A 17,092-nucleotide genomic window follows, 5' to 3' on the forward strand; every position below is an offset into this window, starting at 1 on the left:
CTGCCTGCAATGCAGAAGACCGGGGTATGATCCCTCAGTTGGGAATATCCACCCCCTGGAGGAGGGCACGGCAACCCACTCCAGTATTCTTGCCTGGAGAATCCCATGGACAGAGGAGCCTAGTAGGCTACAGTCCATAGGGTCTCAAAGAGTCAGACACGACTGAAGTGACTTAGCACACACGCATGTAGAGAGAAACTATCCTGTAGTTTGACACATTATTTCCTGGCCTTAGCTATATCACTGGGAAAGATTGAAGGCAGGAGGAGAAGGGGACGACAGAGGATGAGATGGCTGGATGGTAACACCGACTTGATGGACATATGTTTGAGCAAGCTCTAGGAGTTGGTGATGGACAAGGAAGCCTGGCATGCTGCAGTCCATGGGGTCACAAACAGCTGGACATGACTGAGCAACTGAACTGACTGACTAGCTATATCACATGCCTTAAGAGTGTCTCAGGGGTTTCCCAGGTGGCGCAGTGGTAAAGAATCACCTGCCAATGCAGGAGACACAAGAGACGTGGGTTCAGTTATGGATCAGGACGATCCCCTGGAGGAGGAAATGGCACCCTATACCAGTATTCTTGCCTGGAAAATTTCACGGACAGAAGAGTCTGGCGGGCTATAGTCCAAGGGGGTCAAACATGACTGAACAACTGAACACAAGAGCATCTCACCTCTTCCAGTTTAAAAACCTCTCCAATGTGTGGCTGGATGCGCCCTTCCTGGCAGTACTGAAGTGCTGAGGACAGGCTTCTGGAGAAGATGGGAAAGTTCTGGTGCCGGTATCTGCCCCAGTACAGCCCCATGACAGTAACATTCTTCAGGAGCAGAAGATTGGCTGGTACAGAAGCAATGGTTCCTCCAGCAAAACCTATCACCACAATCCTGCCCTCAGACGCCAGGCTGAGGGGAAAAGGGGGAAAAAAAAGATTATAAAAGACAATGCACATTCACAGCCATTAGGATGGCTACTACTAAAAATAAAATAGAAAGTAAGTGTTAGCAAGGATTTAGAGAAATGGACCCCTCAAGGAACATTGGTGAGATTGTAAAATGGTGCAAATGCTATGGAAAACAGCATGGAGGTTCCTCAAAAACTTAAAACTAGAACTACCATATAACCTAGCAATCTCACTTCTGAGTCTATATCCAAAAGAACTGAAAGCAGAGTCTTGAAGAGGTATTTGAAGAGCCAAGTTTACAGTATCACTATCTATAAAAGCCAAGAGGTGGAAACAATCCAAATGTCCATCCACTGATGGTAAACAGAAGTTGTTATATACATACAGTAGAATATTATTTAGCCTTAAAAAGGAAGGAAATTCTGTCCCATGTTAAGACATGGATGAACCTTAAGGTCATTACGGTAAGTAAAACAAGCCACTTACAGAATATTGTATTATTGTATGAATGAATATTGTATTATTCTGCTTATTTGGGGTATCTAAAGCAGTCAAATTCATAGAAACAAAGCAGAATAGTGATTACCAAGGGCTGGGAAGAAAGGGAAAAGAGGGTTGTTTAATGGGTACAGAATTTCAGGTTTGCAAGAAGAAAAAGTCATGAAGACCTGTTTCACAGTGTAAATATATTTAACACCACTAAACTATACATTTTACAGCAGTTAACATAGCAAGCCTTTTGTTATATACTTTTTACCACAATAAAAAAAAAATGAGGGAAGAAAAAGGAATGGACAGTAATTAAGAGGGGCAGAAAATAAAATAGAGCTTATGGGAGTTGGTGGGCAGTTGTTTAATGGGTACAGAGTTTGTACTGGAGATGGTTACACAATATTGTGAACAAGTTTAATTGTACACTTAACATGGTTAAAATGTTAAGTACTAGGTTACCTGTATTTTACAACAATTAACAAAAAAAAAGCAACATGCATTAAATCCCCAGTTGGGAATTCCTCTTGACCTTGCAAACTGGCAGGGGGGAACCATTCTGCACCAGTTTGGATTTCTCAGTAGGAAAAGATAAAAATAAGCCATAAGCAAGAAAGAAAGTAGGGAGCCAGAGGAACTAACCAGTCTTGTAAGGGGACTACACAGATCCCTTCTGTGGGCAAGCTGCTCTCTCTGCTTCTTCTCCTTTAAACTAAGATAAAACACAAAACTATGCTTGCGGGATGACATGAGAAATGAAGCTAATATTATCAGAGCACTGCAGACTTCCTGGTTGAAACAGAATGAGAATTAGTATAGATACAACAGTCCCATGAAATGTCCAGTGATTTTTTTTTCTTTATATAAAACAAGTCAAGAAGACACCTATACTGGTGGTAGCTTTGGAAACCAGTCAGATCAAGAGACTCTCCCTTGATGCACAGTGAACTGGGGGTCTGCCACCCCAGTAATTCTAACATCCAAACAATGATCTCCTCAAGAATTACCCAGAGGAGAGTTTGGGGGAGAATGGATACATGCATATATATGGCTGAGATCCTTTGCCATCCACCTGAAACTATCACATTGCTAATCAGCTATAGTCCAATGCAAAATAAAAAGTTTAATTAAAAAAAAAAGAATCACCCATATCATGTATATAAAGTAGCTAGTGGGTGCAGGCAGAGCTGAATTTAACACATGTATAATTTCTAAAGCATTTGATATTGCCAACTAGAGAGTCTGCGGTTATTTTATTTTTTTGGATATTTTCCAGTTGGCTATTTTGTTTTTGCTAAATTTAAGCATTTCCTGATTTTCCCTCTGCTTCTATTCCTTTTCACCCACCCACTCAGCTGTTCCCGTTGATGCCAGTGCCTGCAGGAAAAGTGAGCAGCAAAAACAAGAAAGCAGCAAGGCCAGAAGGAAGCCAAAGGTCTGGGAAGGTTTCAGCAGAGCCCCCGGCCTAGCCCACCCAGGAGGACCACTTCACCTACCTGCGGAGAGCCTCCAGGAAGACGTCTCCTCCCACCATGTCAACGACCACGTTCACCCCGCCACTGCCCACCAGCTTCCCCACTGCCTCCTTAAGGCTGCCCCGACTGTAGTTCACGCTGGACTGTGCCCCCCTCTGCATCGCCAGCTGACACTTTTCATCACTTCCGGCTGCAGCTATTACCTACATGAAGAACACAACACTTTAGATGGTCCAGAATATGTAGCAAGAGGGGCTCACCCAGCCCACCCCGCCTCCAAACAAAGGGTGCTGATCAAGGAAATCAATGTGACCTCTGTCTTAGCACCAGCCTCAATCCAGCACAGCAGGCCCATCACAGAGCATCAGTGCACTGGCCTCTCCAGGCCCCACTGACAACCGGGTCCACATTTCCAGGAACCCTGGAAGTTCAATGGGTCTAGCTAAGAAACAATTCAGGAGACATAACGCCTTCTCCAAATGAAAATTAAAACCACTATTTATTGCTGTGCTTAGTTGCTCAGTCGTGTCCGACTCTCAGCAACGTCATGGACTGTGCCCACCAGGCACCTCTGTCCACAGGGATTCTCCAGACAAGAATACTGAAGTGGACTGCCATGCCTCCCCCAGAGGATCTTTACAACCCAGGGATCGAACCCAGGTCTCCCACATTGCAGGTGGATTCTTTACCATCTAAGCACCAGGGGAAGCCCATCATTTATTGAGTACCCATTATGAGTCAAGTAGTAAGGATACAACCTAAATACCAAGCTTGGAGCCAAGAAAGCATGATCCAAGCAGTATGATGGCGGAAGCACAGAGGGCTTTGAAGTGCAAGCTAGAGGCACCTAACCTAGAGCTAGAAGATCAGGAAGGGCTTCTCAGGGGGTAAAACATGATTCAGTGGAAAGAGCTTGAAGTCAGACAGACCTAAGTTCAAATCCTGGCTCTGTTACTAACTAGCTGTGTTACTTAAGGCAAATGACTTAGTAAGAACTAACACTTATATAGTGCTTACTCTTTGCCAGACACTATTCTAAATGCCTTACATATATATTAATAACTCATTTCATTTTAATAGCCCAGTAATATACACACTATTACCATCCCCATTTTGAGGATGAAGAGACAGGCCAAAGTTGAGTATCTTGCCCAAGGTCACACAGCTCATGGGAGGCAGAACTGTGATCCAAACTCAGGTAATTCATCTCTAGAGTTTATGCTTTTAACATTTGTCTGTATTGCCTTCCAAATTCTCTCAGTTTCAGTTACCCACCCATAAACTAAGATATATTTTTAAAATTAAAAGGAATAAGTACTTGGGAAACAAAGTGTTAGATAAATTGAATCTATTGTTAAATATAGGCAATTATTTATTCTATTTAAACCTCATAAGAACATTATGGGGGACTTACAGTTATTCTCATTCTGAAGATGGAGACATTGACCCAGAGAGGTTAAGTAATTAAGCCAGTATTATCCAGGTAGCAGGCGGTAGAAACAACTATTCAAATCCAATGCTACTGATACCGAAGCCCACTTCTTCGAGCTGGGAGAAAGCCATGCCTACGGTCTGCCAAAGAGGACACAGATGGCTGTGGGCCATACTGTGAGGAGGTCTGAGGTTTGGAAGTCTCCAGAAAAGCTTCAGACACTGAAGCACTGCCTAGAGATGCCTGCTCACGGGGCAGTCCCCACTACCCCAAGCACTTTGGCTTCAAGATGACCTTCAGAATGTGCATTCAAACACCCAGGAACATCTGTGCCCTTAAAAGTCCAGACTCACCCATAACTATTTGAAGCTAAAAGTTACCCTCAAATGCTCCCCAATGGAACCCCCAAACAGCTGCACTGCCCAGCAGAACCCACACACAGTGCTACAGTGGGCACACACCAGACTAGGGTCGGGCACTGATTCCAACTCCAGGACTCCTTATAGGAATCCCAGTGAGGCTTGCTGTGAATCATTTTCTCTCCAGGTGCCTCACTTTCTTTATCTGTGAAATAGGGATAATCAACACTTCCATTCCCCATCTCCCATGGGTTCTGTGAGGACCAAGGGTAAGACAATTGCTGTGCAGACAATGTGAAAGCAACCTGAGACACTGTGAATGGAAGGTGTTATCAAAATGACATGCTCTGAGCAGTGACATGATGACATTATTTTTTTGTTTGTTTGCTTTTGCTTAAAACCATTATTCCTGCTAAAGAAAATACATGCATGCATGCTCAGTCACTAAGTTGAGTCTGACTGTTTTGCAACCCCATGGACTGTAGCCCACCAGGCTCCTCTGTCCATGGGATTTCTCAGGCAAGAATATTGGAGTAGGTTGCCATTTCCTCCTCCAGGGGATCGAATCCATGTCTCCTGGGATTAAATATTGGAATTAAAGCAAATTTTTCCCTCTACTTAACTTCCTGTATCTATTTAAAACAAACAGTACAGTCTTGTCTTCCCAGAAATGTTAAATAGTCAGTGTTTCTAAACAATGAGACTAATTTTGTTCTCCCCCTTAAGAGAGGTGCTATAAGCCCTTATTTTGAGTGTGAATGTGTTAATATCCCATGAGGAGCCTCCTGGTATCTGAGACTAGTTTCAGAACTCACATGTCCTTCCCAAAAGAGAGTCAATGTGAGAAGAGAGAGCTGCCACCTGGAGAAATTCCAGATCAGTCCAATTATCACCAAACCTGGACAGTATCTTTGTGCCTCTAGGCTCCAGAGGAACCTCACACTCAGCACATCCAAAACTGAGCTCACCATTTCCTCCTAGGTTCTCAGTCCCAACAAACGGCAAATCTCTAAGTACATCAAGTTTGCGCCTTCCCACTCAATGTCTGATAATAACAGGAAAATATCCCTTTTTAAAGGATCCTCCCCAACACACTATGCCTCACACTATGTGACTGGTACCTGACACATGTGATCTCAATATTCCCACAACCACACTATGAGAAAAGCACTATTGCACAAATGAGGTGACTGAAGCTATTAAGCTAGAGACAGAGCTAGAATTTGCACCTCGGTCAGGCTAACTTCAGGGCTTCCCTGGTGGCTCAGATGGTAAAGAATCTGCCTGTAATGTGGGATCCCTGGGTTGGGAAGATCCCCTGAAGCAGGGCATGGCAACCCACTCCAGTCTTCTTGCCTGGAGAATCTCCATGAAGAGAGGAGCTTGGCAGGCTACAGTCCACGAGGCTGCAAAGAGTCGGACACGACTGAGCAACTAAAACACAACACAGCAGGCAACTTCAAAGTCCTCGTTCCTTCAACTGTATCAGGACGCTCTCCAGCCACCAAATTCTCTATTTTCTTCTACTTTGGTATCTCTCTGATCATCACCTCCAGTGCCCTGTTCCAAGGATCATCACCTCTGGCCTTGATTGCTCCAAGAATCTACCCTACTGTCTCCAGACTACCCCTGACCCCCCGACCTAGCCCCATCCCTCATCCACATCGTTACCAAAGTGAACTTGGCAAAAATGCAAAGATGATCATGTCATTCCTCTGTAAAATCTTCAATAGCTCCTGAGAGTTTCCAAGAAATGTTCAGATTCCTCAGTGCTTCTTGATCCTATCTCTCCCCACCTCTCTAGAGTCACCCCCCACCATTCCTCACACATATCCCTTGCTCCACAGATGCTATCTGCCATTCCCTGAAGGAACCATGTTAGTACCTATGTCTCTGTCTTCCCATGACTTAAACGGCCTTACCTTCCCTTCTCTTCTTCTGCTATTCAACTGTAAATGTCAGCGTAAATGCCCACCTTCTCCAAGAAATTCTTCTTCTCTGACACTCACAGCCTCCATGAAAAGCCCAGATAGAGAACTGGGTCTTTCTTTCATGTATTTATTCATTCAATCAATAAATAATTATTTAGGGAATTTTCTGGTAGTCCAGTGGCTAAGACCCCACAATCCCAATGCAGGGGGCCCAGGTTTGATCCCTGGTCAAGGGACTAAAAGTTATTAAAAGTTAGGCATGTCACAACTAAAGATCCTACAGGATACAATGAAGACTGAAGAACCTACGCACTGCAACTAAGACCCAGCACGGCCAAATAAATAAATGAATTTACAAAATAATAATAATGATTGAGTGCCTACAGTGGTCTCAGCACCATCATAGGTGCTGCAATTACAATAATGGATCAGATACTGGTCCTGCCTTGAGGGGGATTACAGTCCAGTGGGAAGGAGACATTGATCCAGTAGGGTTAATCACACTATGAAAGAGAAGTACAGGATGCTCAGGGACCACATAGAAACAGTCCCAGGGAGGGGAGGGACAGAGAATACTCCCCCCGAAAAAGCAGCATCTGAGTTTAAATTTGAAGTTCAGGGGGAGACTGTTTAGAGCATTACAGGTAGCAGAAATAGAATCTTCAGAGGCTGTGAGGCGAGTTGAATCTTACCAAGGTCTAATAACTGGAAGCACAAGAGACTTACTCCTCAGTCCCCTCACTAGTCTGTAAGTAAATAGATGGCAAGACCCTACTCCAGGCTACTCAACATTCCCAGTACCTCACACCTGATTTTTTATATAAATAAAGGAATATATACCACATTTGAAAGCAGGAGGTATGATATTTTTTAATGGAGAATCGAACTTGCAAATACCTTGGCCTGAAGAATGTTTGTTGCCACATCTATCATGGCGAGGCCTGTGGCTCCAGCTGCTGCCATCACTAAAACAGTTTCTCTGTGCAGGGAAAGATGAGTGTTACTCAAGAAACCAAAAATCATACTGCAATATGATTTCATGAACATTCTGAAGATGGGACATTTTAAAGCAAGAAGAGAACTGAGAGTTCATCTAGTTTAACCCCCTTCATGTGCACATACACGTACATGAACACTCTCCAGCCTCTTGGGCTATATTATATGTGATCAGTGCTAATTTGGTCCAGTCCTGAAGAATTCCCAGGTGAGGGTCCTTAATCTCTCCAGGTAGCCTCTTCCTCATTCCAGTGGTAGCCTCCCTTTGTGCTACCACTCCAATTTCTGCTTTTTAAATTCTGTCCTAAAATCACTCCCATACTAAACATAGGCAAATTTTAGAAGTTGATGATCATGTACCAGTTGCTGCTCTTCTAAGCCCATCTCCCTGGAGCAATTCTGAGCTCTCAGAAAAGAGCAAGAAGCTGTGGGAACGCTCCAGGTGAAGTGAGAAATTCAGCACCTCTGAGCTTGAAATACCTGTTAGGTATACCCAGCCAAGCCTCACAGAGGCAAATACCACTGTGTGTGTGTGCTGGGCTCAGTCACCCAGTGTTCAGCCGTGTCCCACTCTTTGCAACCCCATGGACTGTAGACTGCCAGGCTCTTCTGTCCATGAGATTTTTCAGAATACTGGAGTGGACTGCCATTTCCTTCTCCAAGAGATATTCCCCACCCAAAGATCAAACCCGTGTCCACTGCATTGGCAGGTGGATTCTTTACCAACACGCCACCTGCCTATGGTATTTGTTTCTGTGACACCCAGCCAAGCTCACAGAAACAAATGCCACAGGCTTCCATTAAAACCAGCGTGAAATGAGTTGAAATAAACCAGCTCTCTAAAATGTAAGGTTTTCTAGGAAGTGATCTCCGGAGGGGTCAGACTTGAGAGAAAGATTTCTCCAAATTCATACTGGCCAAATTCACAGTCTACCGTCCCCTCTCAGGCAAAAGGGTATCCCCACTGTCACCAGGCTCCAATCTTGGGTCACTCCCTTCCTTTGGCTTTTCTTTAGATAGCCGTGAGGTAAGGGTCAGGGAGGGCTTCCCACGTGGCGCTAGTGGTAAAGAACCTGCCTGCCAATGCAGGTGATGTAAGAGACTCCAGTTTGATCCCTGGGTCGGGAAGATCCCCTAGAGCAAGGCAAGGCAACCCACTCCAGTGTTCTTGCCTGGAGGATCCCATGGACAGAGGAGCCTGGCAGGCTACAGCCCATAGGGTTGCAATGAGTCGGGCACGACCAAAGGGACTTAGAATGTACACAAGGGTCAGAGCGGCACGGTCTTGGTGAACATTTCTGGTATTAGAGGAGGTCCCATCTATCCCTCTGTCGTTGACACAGTCCTCACCCAGGCTGGGTACAGGCCCGACGCTCCAGGGCGAAAATAGCAGTGCCATAGGATACGGGCAGGGCAGCCGCTTCTCGGAGGGACACCTTTTCTGGAATCTGCCACAGGTTCTATAAAAGAGATAACAGTGACTTAGAGATTAAGCACTGTACCTCTTCATAAAGGCTGCTCGATACGTATTATGACTTGACTTGCAAAGGGCAACACATGTCAAGAACCAAGCCCAGTGGAAGTCAAGACCAAGCAAGCGATGGTCAAGAATTTCAAGACTTGGGCACACCCGTTTTCAAAAATCCTAAAGCTGGCATCTGGATCAGGAAGGAACCAATCTGCAGAGGATATAACACATGCCACTGCAGTATTAATATAATAAGGGAATGACATGGTACAAAAATGTTACCCTAAATAAAGCAGTTTAAATAAATAAATAAAAGGTGTACTATCCACCACTAGGGGGCACCATTCACATCCCGGACAATCACGCCCCTATACCAGCTGGCTACCTCCCAGGAGGATTATCTTTCACAAGCTTGGTGCGGGGAAGAAGTTCATTACATCCAGGCTTCAAACCAGTTTTTCTACCAAAACCACCTAGCTATGGTCCAGTTGGACAGCCAGTCGATTGTTCCAGGCCTCAGAAAACAAAATGCCCTTCTTCATTAAACCACTCCATACAAACAAAGCTCTATGCAATGGTTGTCACACCAAAACAAGCAAACAAAAAAAAAAAGGCTTAACATTTGAAAGAAAGAAGTGCTTGGCTGAGAAACAAGATATAAGCAAAAGAATACAAAAAAAAAGAGAGGAAAAGGAGAAGCACTGAGGGATAGGTGAAAATGAAAGACAGCAGAAAAAGAATCTCCAAGGATGAATATTGAGGAGTAGAACTACCTTGTGGTCAATGATGCATTCTTCAGCCATACCATTAAAGCTCGGCAGGCCAATAACTCAATCTCCCTGAAGGGAAAATACCATTAAGGGTATGTTCAAATATATGCTCTTGCCATTTAACCCCTTCCCAATTTAACCCAAAAAATAAAGAAAACTGTTCTTTCTGATCCAGTAAGACACAGGTTCCCTTAATTATCTATTCAGTGTTATTGCTTAGTAAATAATTCAGCTGTTTTCACACAACCCCCATTAGGCGGCCAAGCCAACTTGAGCACATTTTGGACGATGACTGAACCGAGAAAGGAAAAAACTGATATGAATTAGAATCTCAGTATTCATTTCTCTCACAAAATACTGAAACTTGAGAATTCACTATCCTTTCAGTAACTAAAACCGCAGGTGCTGCCTTTCATTCGTAATAAAAAGTTTAACGAAGCCAAGCCAGGCTTCCTTCCCTCAATTCAGAATTCGTTTCTCCCTGCTCCACCTCGTTCTGCCTTTGGTGTCCGCTGGCAAAGTCCAGGAAAAGCAAGACCCTCTGGCTACAAACTATTTCTCATAGTTACCCACACCTCAGTTCCCTAGATTCAACTAATTTACCTCTTTCACCGTGCTGACATCTGTGCCTGTCTCTAATACAATCCCAGAAAACTCCATTCCTAAAACAAATTGTTTAAAGATCAGGTTATCTGTAAAGCCCAGCACCAGAGAGATGGGAAAACTCTGATCGACAGGCTGTCCTATGAGCTTTCTGGAGCCAAAAGGGTTTGTGTTATGCCCCCCACCCCATCCAGGAAGAAGAATAGGAGTGTTATACCCAACACACAGGAAAGTGAACTAAGATTTCATGATCACAACTTGAAAAACTATAGCAGTCCCATTCTTACCATGACACAAATGAAAATTTCAAGAATGGGCAAAAGAACAGAGAATCCTGAGTATACAAGTACTTTTGACCCTGATCTCTGGGGCCTTGGGTTCCTCCAGCACCCCCAATGATAATATTCATCATATGGTATTTATCCGTTCCCATGTCTCCTCTTCTGGACTATGAGGCCCCCCAAGTACATGAACTATATTCATGCATTCAGCACTTGGCTCAGTTGGATGAACTGGTGTTGTCTGCTCTTTCCTCCTCCACCTCCAAAATTTCTGAGTTTAATGATCATACATTTCCCACTTGAGCTGCCAGAAGAATAACTCAATTGAGTAAGACATCTTCCCCCCACCCCCCCCCCCGCAAACAGCACGTTAGCAAACACAAACAGAGGGAACCAGTTCCAACTGTTGAGACATAACCAAATGCCCGAAGGCCAAAACAATGCAACCGTTTTGCAATCACTATATCCTTAATGGTGTCTATCTGTATAAAATATACATGTGCTGTATATTTACAGTATATAACTGTATATTACATATATATATAGACACACACCAAACTACTTATATCTCTTTTAATAAATTTCAACAATAATTTGAGTCATTGGTCCACATACTCAGGATCTAAATGTAATCAGATTGAGTATAATGCAAATCAGAGAGCAGCCTCCTAAGAAATGGATAAACTCTGTATCTTCTTCTGATCCTTTGGTATTAGGTTTCTTGGGGAATGTATTTGTGAGGACTAAGAGTCTTAGCTGCAACCAGATGTTTCTGATCCTTCAGTGAAAAAGTAAAATTGAGGAACTGTCAAGGATTGAAAGAGAATGACTATGGCCATTGATGATTCTGATCAGGATTCTGGTGAGCATAATAATACATAAAATTTTATTTGTTCATTTATGCCTTTTCAAAGTATTTATTGAGGGGTGGATGAAGTAAGTGAAGGGGATTAAGAGGTACAAGTCTCTAGTTAGAAAACAATAAATCAGGTAGAGAGGGAGGTGGGAGGGGGGATCGGGATGGGGAATACATGTAAATCCATGGCTAACTCATGTCAATGTATGAAAAAAACCACTACAATACTGTAAAGTAATTAGCCTCCAACTAATAAAAATAAATGAAAAAAAATAAAATAAACAATAAAACCACAGGGATGCAATATACAGCAGCAGGAACATAGTAATATTGTAATAACTTTGTAGGGGACACACGGTTACCAGACTTATTGTAGTGTCATTTCATACTGTATGCAAATGTCACATCACTACCTATACACCCGAAACTAACATAACATTGCTTGTCAACTGTGTTTCAATCAATCAATCAATCATTTATTGAGCATTTAGTATAAGCCAGATACAAGAGTACTAACGGGGCCAGGGTGGGCAGGCAGGATAATGTTGAACAAGACAGTCATAGAACCTTCCCTCACAGCACTAGAATCACTAGAATCTAGTGATTCTAATTAGCAGTGAGGCTGAGATATCTCTTTTTTTTTTTTTTTGGCCACACCACATAGCGTGTAGGATCTTAGTTTCCCAACCAGGGATCAAACCTGCATTGGAAGCATGGAGTCTTAACCCCTGGACCACCGGGGAAGTACTGGAGCTGACATATCTGAATCACCTCTGACAGCAGCAACCACCACCACGGTACTACTCATGAAGCACATGGGTCTTTTTTTTTTTTTTACCAATTATGATTTGTTTGAACTTTTTGTTTTGTGGTACAGCTGATTAACAATGTTGTGATAGTTTCAGGTGAACAGCAGAGCGACTCAGATATACACATACATGTACCCATTCTCCCCCAAACCCCACTCCCATCCAGGCTGCCACATAACATTGAGCAGTGTTCCACATGCTATAAAGTAGCTCCTTGTTGGTTATCCATTTTAAATACAGCAGTGTGTACATGTCCATCAAGCAGTTCTTTTAAAAGTCTCTATACCTTCTCTTTTTGAAGCAATCACTTTGCCCTTTCATACTCACCGGGAGTGAAGGGAAGTTGATGCCTTTCCTGATACTGACCATGACAGGCCAAAATATCAGCGAAGTTAATCCCACAGAAATGAACATCAACTCTGACCTGCAAAGGACACAGAGCAACAAGGCAGTGCAGCACACATCTTTGGAGACAAAGTTCATTCAGTTTTACTGTAATATTTACTGAATGTCTACTATATGCTAGGTACTGAACTAAGTACTGGTGCACAATCACTAGGCAAAATGGACAAGGAGCTAAGAGTACAGTACAGAAGACAGACATTAACCAGACAATTAGCAGAGTTTATGTGCTAAACTACAACTCCTACACAAAATGTTAGATAGAAATATATGGTGCTATGGAAGCACATAATGGGGAGATTTGACCTTTGAGAGAAGTAAGAACTATGAAGAGTTAACTATTCAAAAGGGCGGAGGGAAAGCCTGGCACAGACAAAAGCAATGGCCTGTGCAAAGGCCCAGTGTATGCTCAGTCATGTCTGACTCTTTGCAGCCCCACAGACTGCAGCCCACCAGGCTCCTGTGTCCCTGGGACTTTCCAGGCAAGAATACTGGAGTGGATTGCCATTTCCTTCTCCAGGGATCTTCCCAACCCAAGGATAGATGGAACAATGGAAGCCATTAAAAGATTTTAAGCAGAGGGTAACATGATCAGCTGTTTTGGGAATCAGGAATTCTAGAAGCTAGAACTAGACTCCCCAGCTTATGTGTTTCACGACAGAGATAGAGCAGAGGCAGGCCTGCAGCAGTCTCTGTAGCCCTTGTTAAGCAGTGGTTCTCACAGTGTGGTCCCCAGACTATGCCAGTGTCACCTGGCAACTTGTTAGATGTTCAGATTCTCAGCCCCTGACCTACTGAATCAGAAACTTTAGAGGACCAGCAACCTGTTTTGACAAGATAAATCTGAAGCAGCCCGAAGTTAAAGAACTACTGTCACATACCAACCCAACTCAACAGGGCTTGGAAACAGGGGAGAAAATGAAGGCTGAGACAGAATCAGTGACATTCATTTATCTGTTTACACTTCTTATATCATACAGAGGTGACCACACTGATGAGAAGATATTTTATGAACAAAATGCATTCATTCAATAATATTTTAAGCATCGGCCACATGCCAGGCACCATTCCAGACTATGGAGATTTAATGATGGATAAACTCACTTAGTCCCAGCTCTCATGAGCTAATTCCTGACACAACAGCCTGGGCAAATCACAGAACAAAGAAGCCTAGCTCTCAGGCTGTTTGTGTGCTGTCTCAATGATTGTCTCAAACACTGTGTGCTGACCTGCATAGCACATATAAATTCCTGAAGCCACTCCACCTTAACTCAATGTGGATATCTTTCAGCATGTGAATCCCAGGAAGGAGGCTGGCTGCTAGCCTACAGTCACCCAAATGATCCATTCAGTCCCAGGGTCCGCATTAGTGATACTTTGGGACAGCAGCCACATTTCTTACCCTCCCAGTGGTCTCCACCCCTGAGACTCACTGCCTGTTTCACCTTGTCAGACAGTCTCATTCTCCACACCAGATGAGAATGTCAGCAGGGTGGTCGAGAGGCAAAGCCAAAGTGACTACCACATTTTCCACCACTCTAAATGTGGGTAGATGCCCACCACCCTAATATAATCCCACCCACCCCAAATCACTGCAGTACACCAGAGGAGGGCACATGGCACATTATCATGGAAATACAGGGCTGGCTGAGGGGAGGAGGGAGGGCAGATGATTAGATGCTGCAACTGAAAGAGGGGAAGCAAAGGATGGGGTCATTTATCTGTGTTAAATCAATAACTTGCAGGCGGTTATGCAAAGTCGTGTGCAAATCAGAATTCTGTTTCTAAGGCAACAGCTCTGAGACCTTCTACATTTGTGTTTTGGGGAACAATCTTCCCTTTGCACTTTGGCCTTTTTGTGACCCAGGAAAGGGCCCATCTAGAAGCCCGGCAGAAAGTTGCGCTCCAGCCTCACGGGCGCCCCCGAGCGGAGCACTCGGGAGCTCAATCCGGGAGGGGAGCCAGCGCGTCATGGGTGGTGGCCGCCGGGAAGGGGGCGTCCAGGGGCCCGGCCAGTCACCTACCTCGTGCGGCTGGACAGGGCGAGGGGCCACCTCCTCAATGACCAGGGGCCGCTTCAACTCGGCGCACAGCGCGGCGCGGTAGTTTCGGCCGCAGCCCTGCCAGGCCGTTCTGCAAAGCGGAACAAGGGTCGGGTTACTGGGGCCGAAACTGGGGCCGCCCTTAGGGGTTTGGGAATGAGTCAGCTCGCACCTGCAGAGCCATGCCCGAGCCCACCGTCCCCACGCCGCTGCCATGGCCCAGAGCAAGTGTCGCCGGAGGGGGGAGGTCCGAGCTCGGCAGTGGGAGCCGACCGCCGCCTGCCCCGCCCCGGGTGACCGGAAGAGCGCAAGGGCGCCGGGCGACAGGCCAGGGGGCGTGCGACACGAGCTGATCCAGGCAGGCGGGACAGCCCGCACCGCGCCACCCGCCCGCTTCTCCCGGGCGCCGGAGCCCCCTGGTCCCCCGGGGACCCCCCTCCCCGGGACCGCCCCCCGAACCGCCCCCCCCCGGAGGTGGAGCCCCCGGCGGGGCGTTTAGGGAGGGTGGAGGAAAAAAAAGAGTAGATAGAACTAGATTTTCGGAGATTAACCTTTGTTGTCGTTTTTTGTAGCCATTCAGGAGATGTTTAACCCACACTTAGGGTTCTAGTATAAAGAACTAGTGGTTAATAGTGTGAGGGGAGAGGCAAGATAGGGGAAGGGGAAGGGGAATATGAGGCACAAACTACTAGGTATAAAATAAATGAGAAACCAAGATGTAATGTACAGCACAGGGAATACCACCAGTATTTTATAATAACTTTTTTGTAATTATAAATTTTTATTAAAGTACTCTTTTCCCAGACAAAAGTATTTTCTGTTAATAGAATATTTCTTGACTGCTTCAAAAGGACATTTGACCCTGTTGACCTCACATCTTTTGATATGAACTCTTCCCTTAACTTCTTATAATAACTCTAAAAAATATTGACTGATTATGTTGTACACCTGTAACTGATATAAGTTTGTAAATCCACTATACTTAAACAATTAGGGGGTGAGGGTGGACCTCTGCATGTGCAAATCCTAAATACATAAAGGTTTTATGACTGCCTTCTACTTGGAGAAGGAAATGGCAACCCACTCCAGTAGTCTTGCCTGGAAAATCCCATGGATGGAAGAGCCTGGTAGGCTACAGTCCATGGGGTCGCAAAGAGTCGGACAGGATTGAATGACTTCATTTTCACTTCAACATCTTATTAGGATTTCAGAGGGTAACAGGCAGGAAGGCCAGGGGTCTCCAAACAGAGGAAATAGGCTGCAAGTGTCAGACATTTTTTCTCTCTCTCTCTTAAGCGGCAGGAGGTAACCAACAAGTGTTAGATGTTTTCCCCTTTTCTACACAAATTTAAAAAGAGGTCTCTCTTAAAATTCTGTGTTGCCATGATGACACCTGGTCCCACCTGAACTTAACTTTTCTCAAACCTTGAGCTAACCAATGTGTTTTTCTTATGGAAATGTTTGTCTTCAGTTCAGTCACTTATGGTTGTCTTAAGCTATGTTAATGAATTATGTATTTACCTCAGTTCAGTTCAATTTAGTTGCTCAGTCATGTTCGACTCTTTGCGGCCCCATGGACTGCAGCATGCCAGGCTTCCCTGTCCATCACCATCTCCCAGAGCTCGCTCAAACTCATGTCCATCGAGTTGGTGATGTCATCCCACCATGTCATCCTTTGTCATCCCATTCCCCTCCCGCCTTCAATCTTTCCAAGGATCAGGGTCTTTTCAAATGAGTCAGTTCCTCGCATCAGGTGGTCAAAGTAGTGGAGTTTCAGCTTCAGCATCAGTCCTCCCAATGAATATTCAAGACTGATTTCCTTTAGGATGGACTGGTTTGATCTCCTTGCAGTCCAAGGGACTCTCAAGAGTCTGCTCCAACGTCACAGTTCAAAAGCATCAATTTTTCGGTGCTCAGCTTTCTTTATAGTCCAACTCTCACATCCATACATGACTCCTGGAAAAACCACAGCTTTGTTGGCAAAGTAATGTCTCTTCTTTCTAATATGCTGTCTAGGTTGGTCGTAGTTTTTCTTTTACTTCCATGGCTTCAGTCACCATCTGCAGTGATTTTGGAGCCCAGAAAAATAAAGTCTCTCCCTGTTTCCATTGTTTCCCTATCAATTTGTCATAAAATGATGAGATCAGATGCCATGATCTTAGTTTTCTGAATGTTGAGTTTTAAGCCAGCTTTTTCACTCTCCTCTTTCACTTTCATCAACAGGCTCTCTAGTTCTTCTTCACTTTCTGCCATAAGGGTGGTGTCATCTGCA

General features: G+C 44.5%; 1 protein-coding gene across 1 annotated transcript in view; it reads right to left on the reverse strand.

Moving 5' to 3' along the window:
- The window catches only part of LOC122708018 (quinone oxidoreductase-like protein 2), a 37,475-nt gene extending 22,224 nt beyond the window's left edge, over window positions 1-15,251 (reverse strand). Inside the window, 9 exon segments of the mRNA XM_043924099.1 lie at window positions 680-908; window positions 2,893-3,074; window positions 7,491-7,572; window positions 8,940-9,049; window positions 9,831-9,896; window positions 10,431-10,489; window positions 12,704-12,800; window positions 14,803-14,911; window positions 14,993-15,251. Coding sequence (XP_043780034.1) covers window positions 680-908; window positions 2,893-3,074; window positions 7,491-7,572; window positions 8,940-9,049; window positions 9,831-9,896; window positions 10,431-10,489; window positions 12,704-12,800; window positions 14,803-14,911; window positions 14,993-15,036 — 978 coding nt within the window. The 5' untranslated portion in view covers window positions 15,037-15,251.
- Between the last annotated feature and the right edge of the window lie 1,841 nt (window positions 15,252-17,092).

This window comes from Cervus elaphus, chromosome 14, assembly GCF_910594005.1.
Source record: "Cervus elaphus chromosome 14, mCerEla1.1, whole genome shotgun sequence".
NCBI lineage: Eukaryota > Metazoa > Chordata > Mammalia > Artiodactyla > Cervidae > Cervus > Cervus elaphus.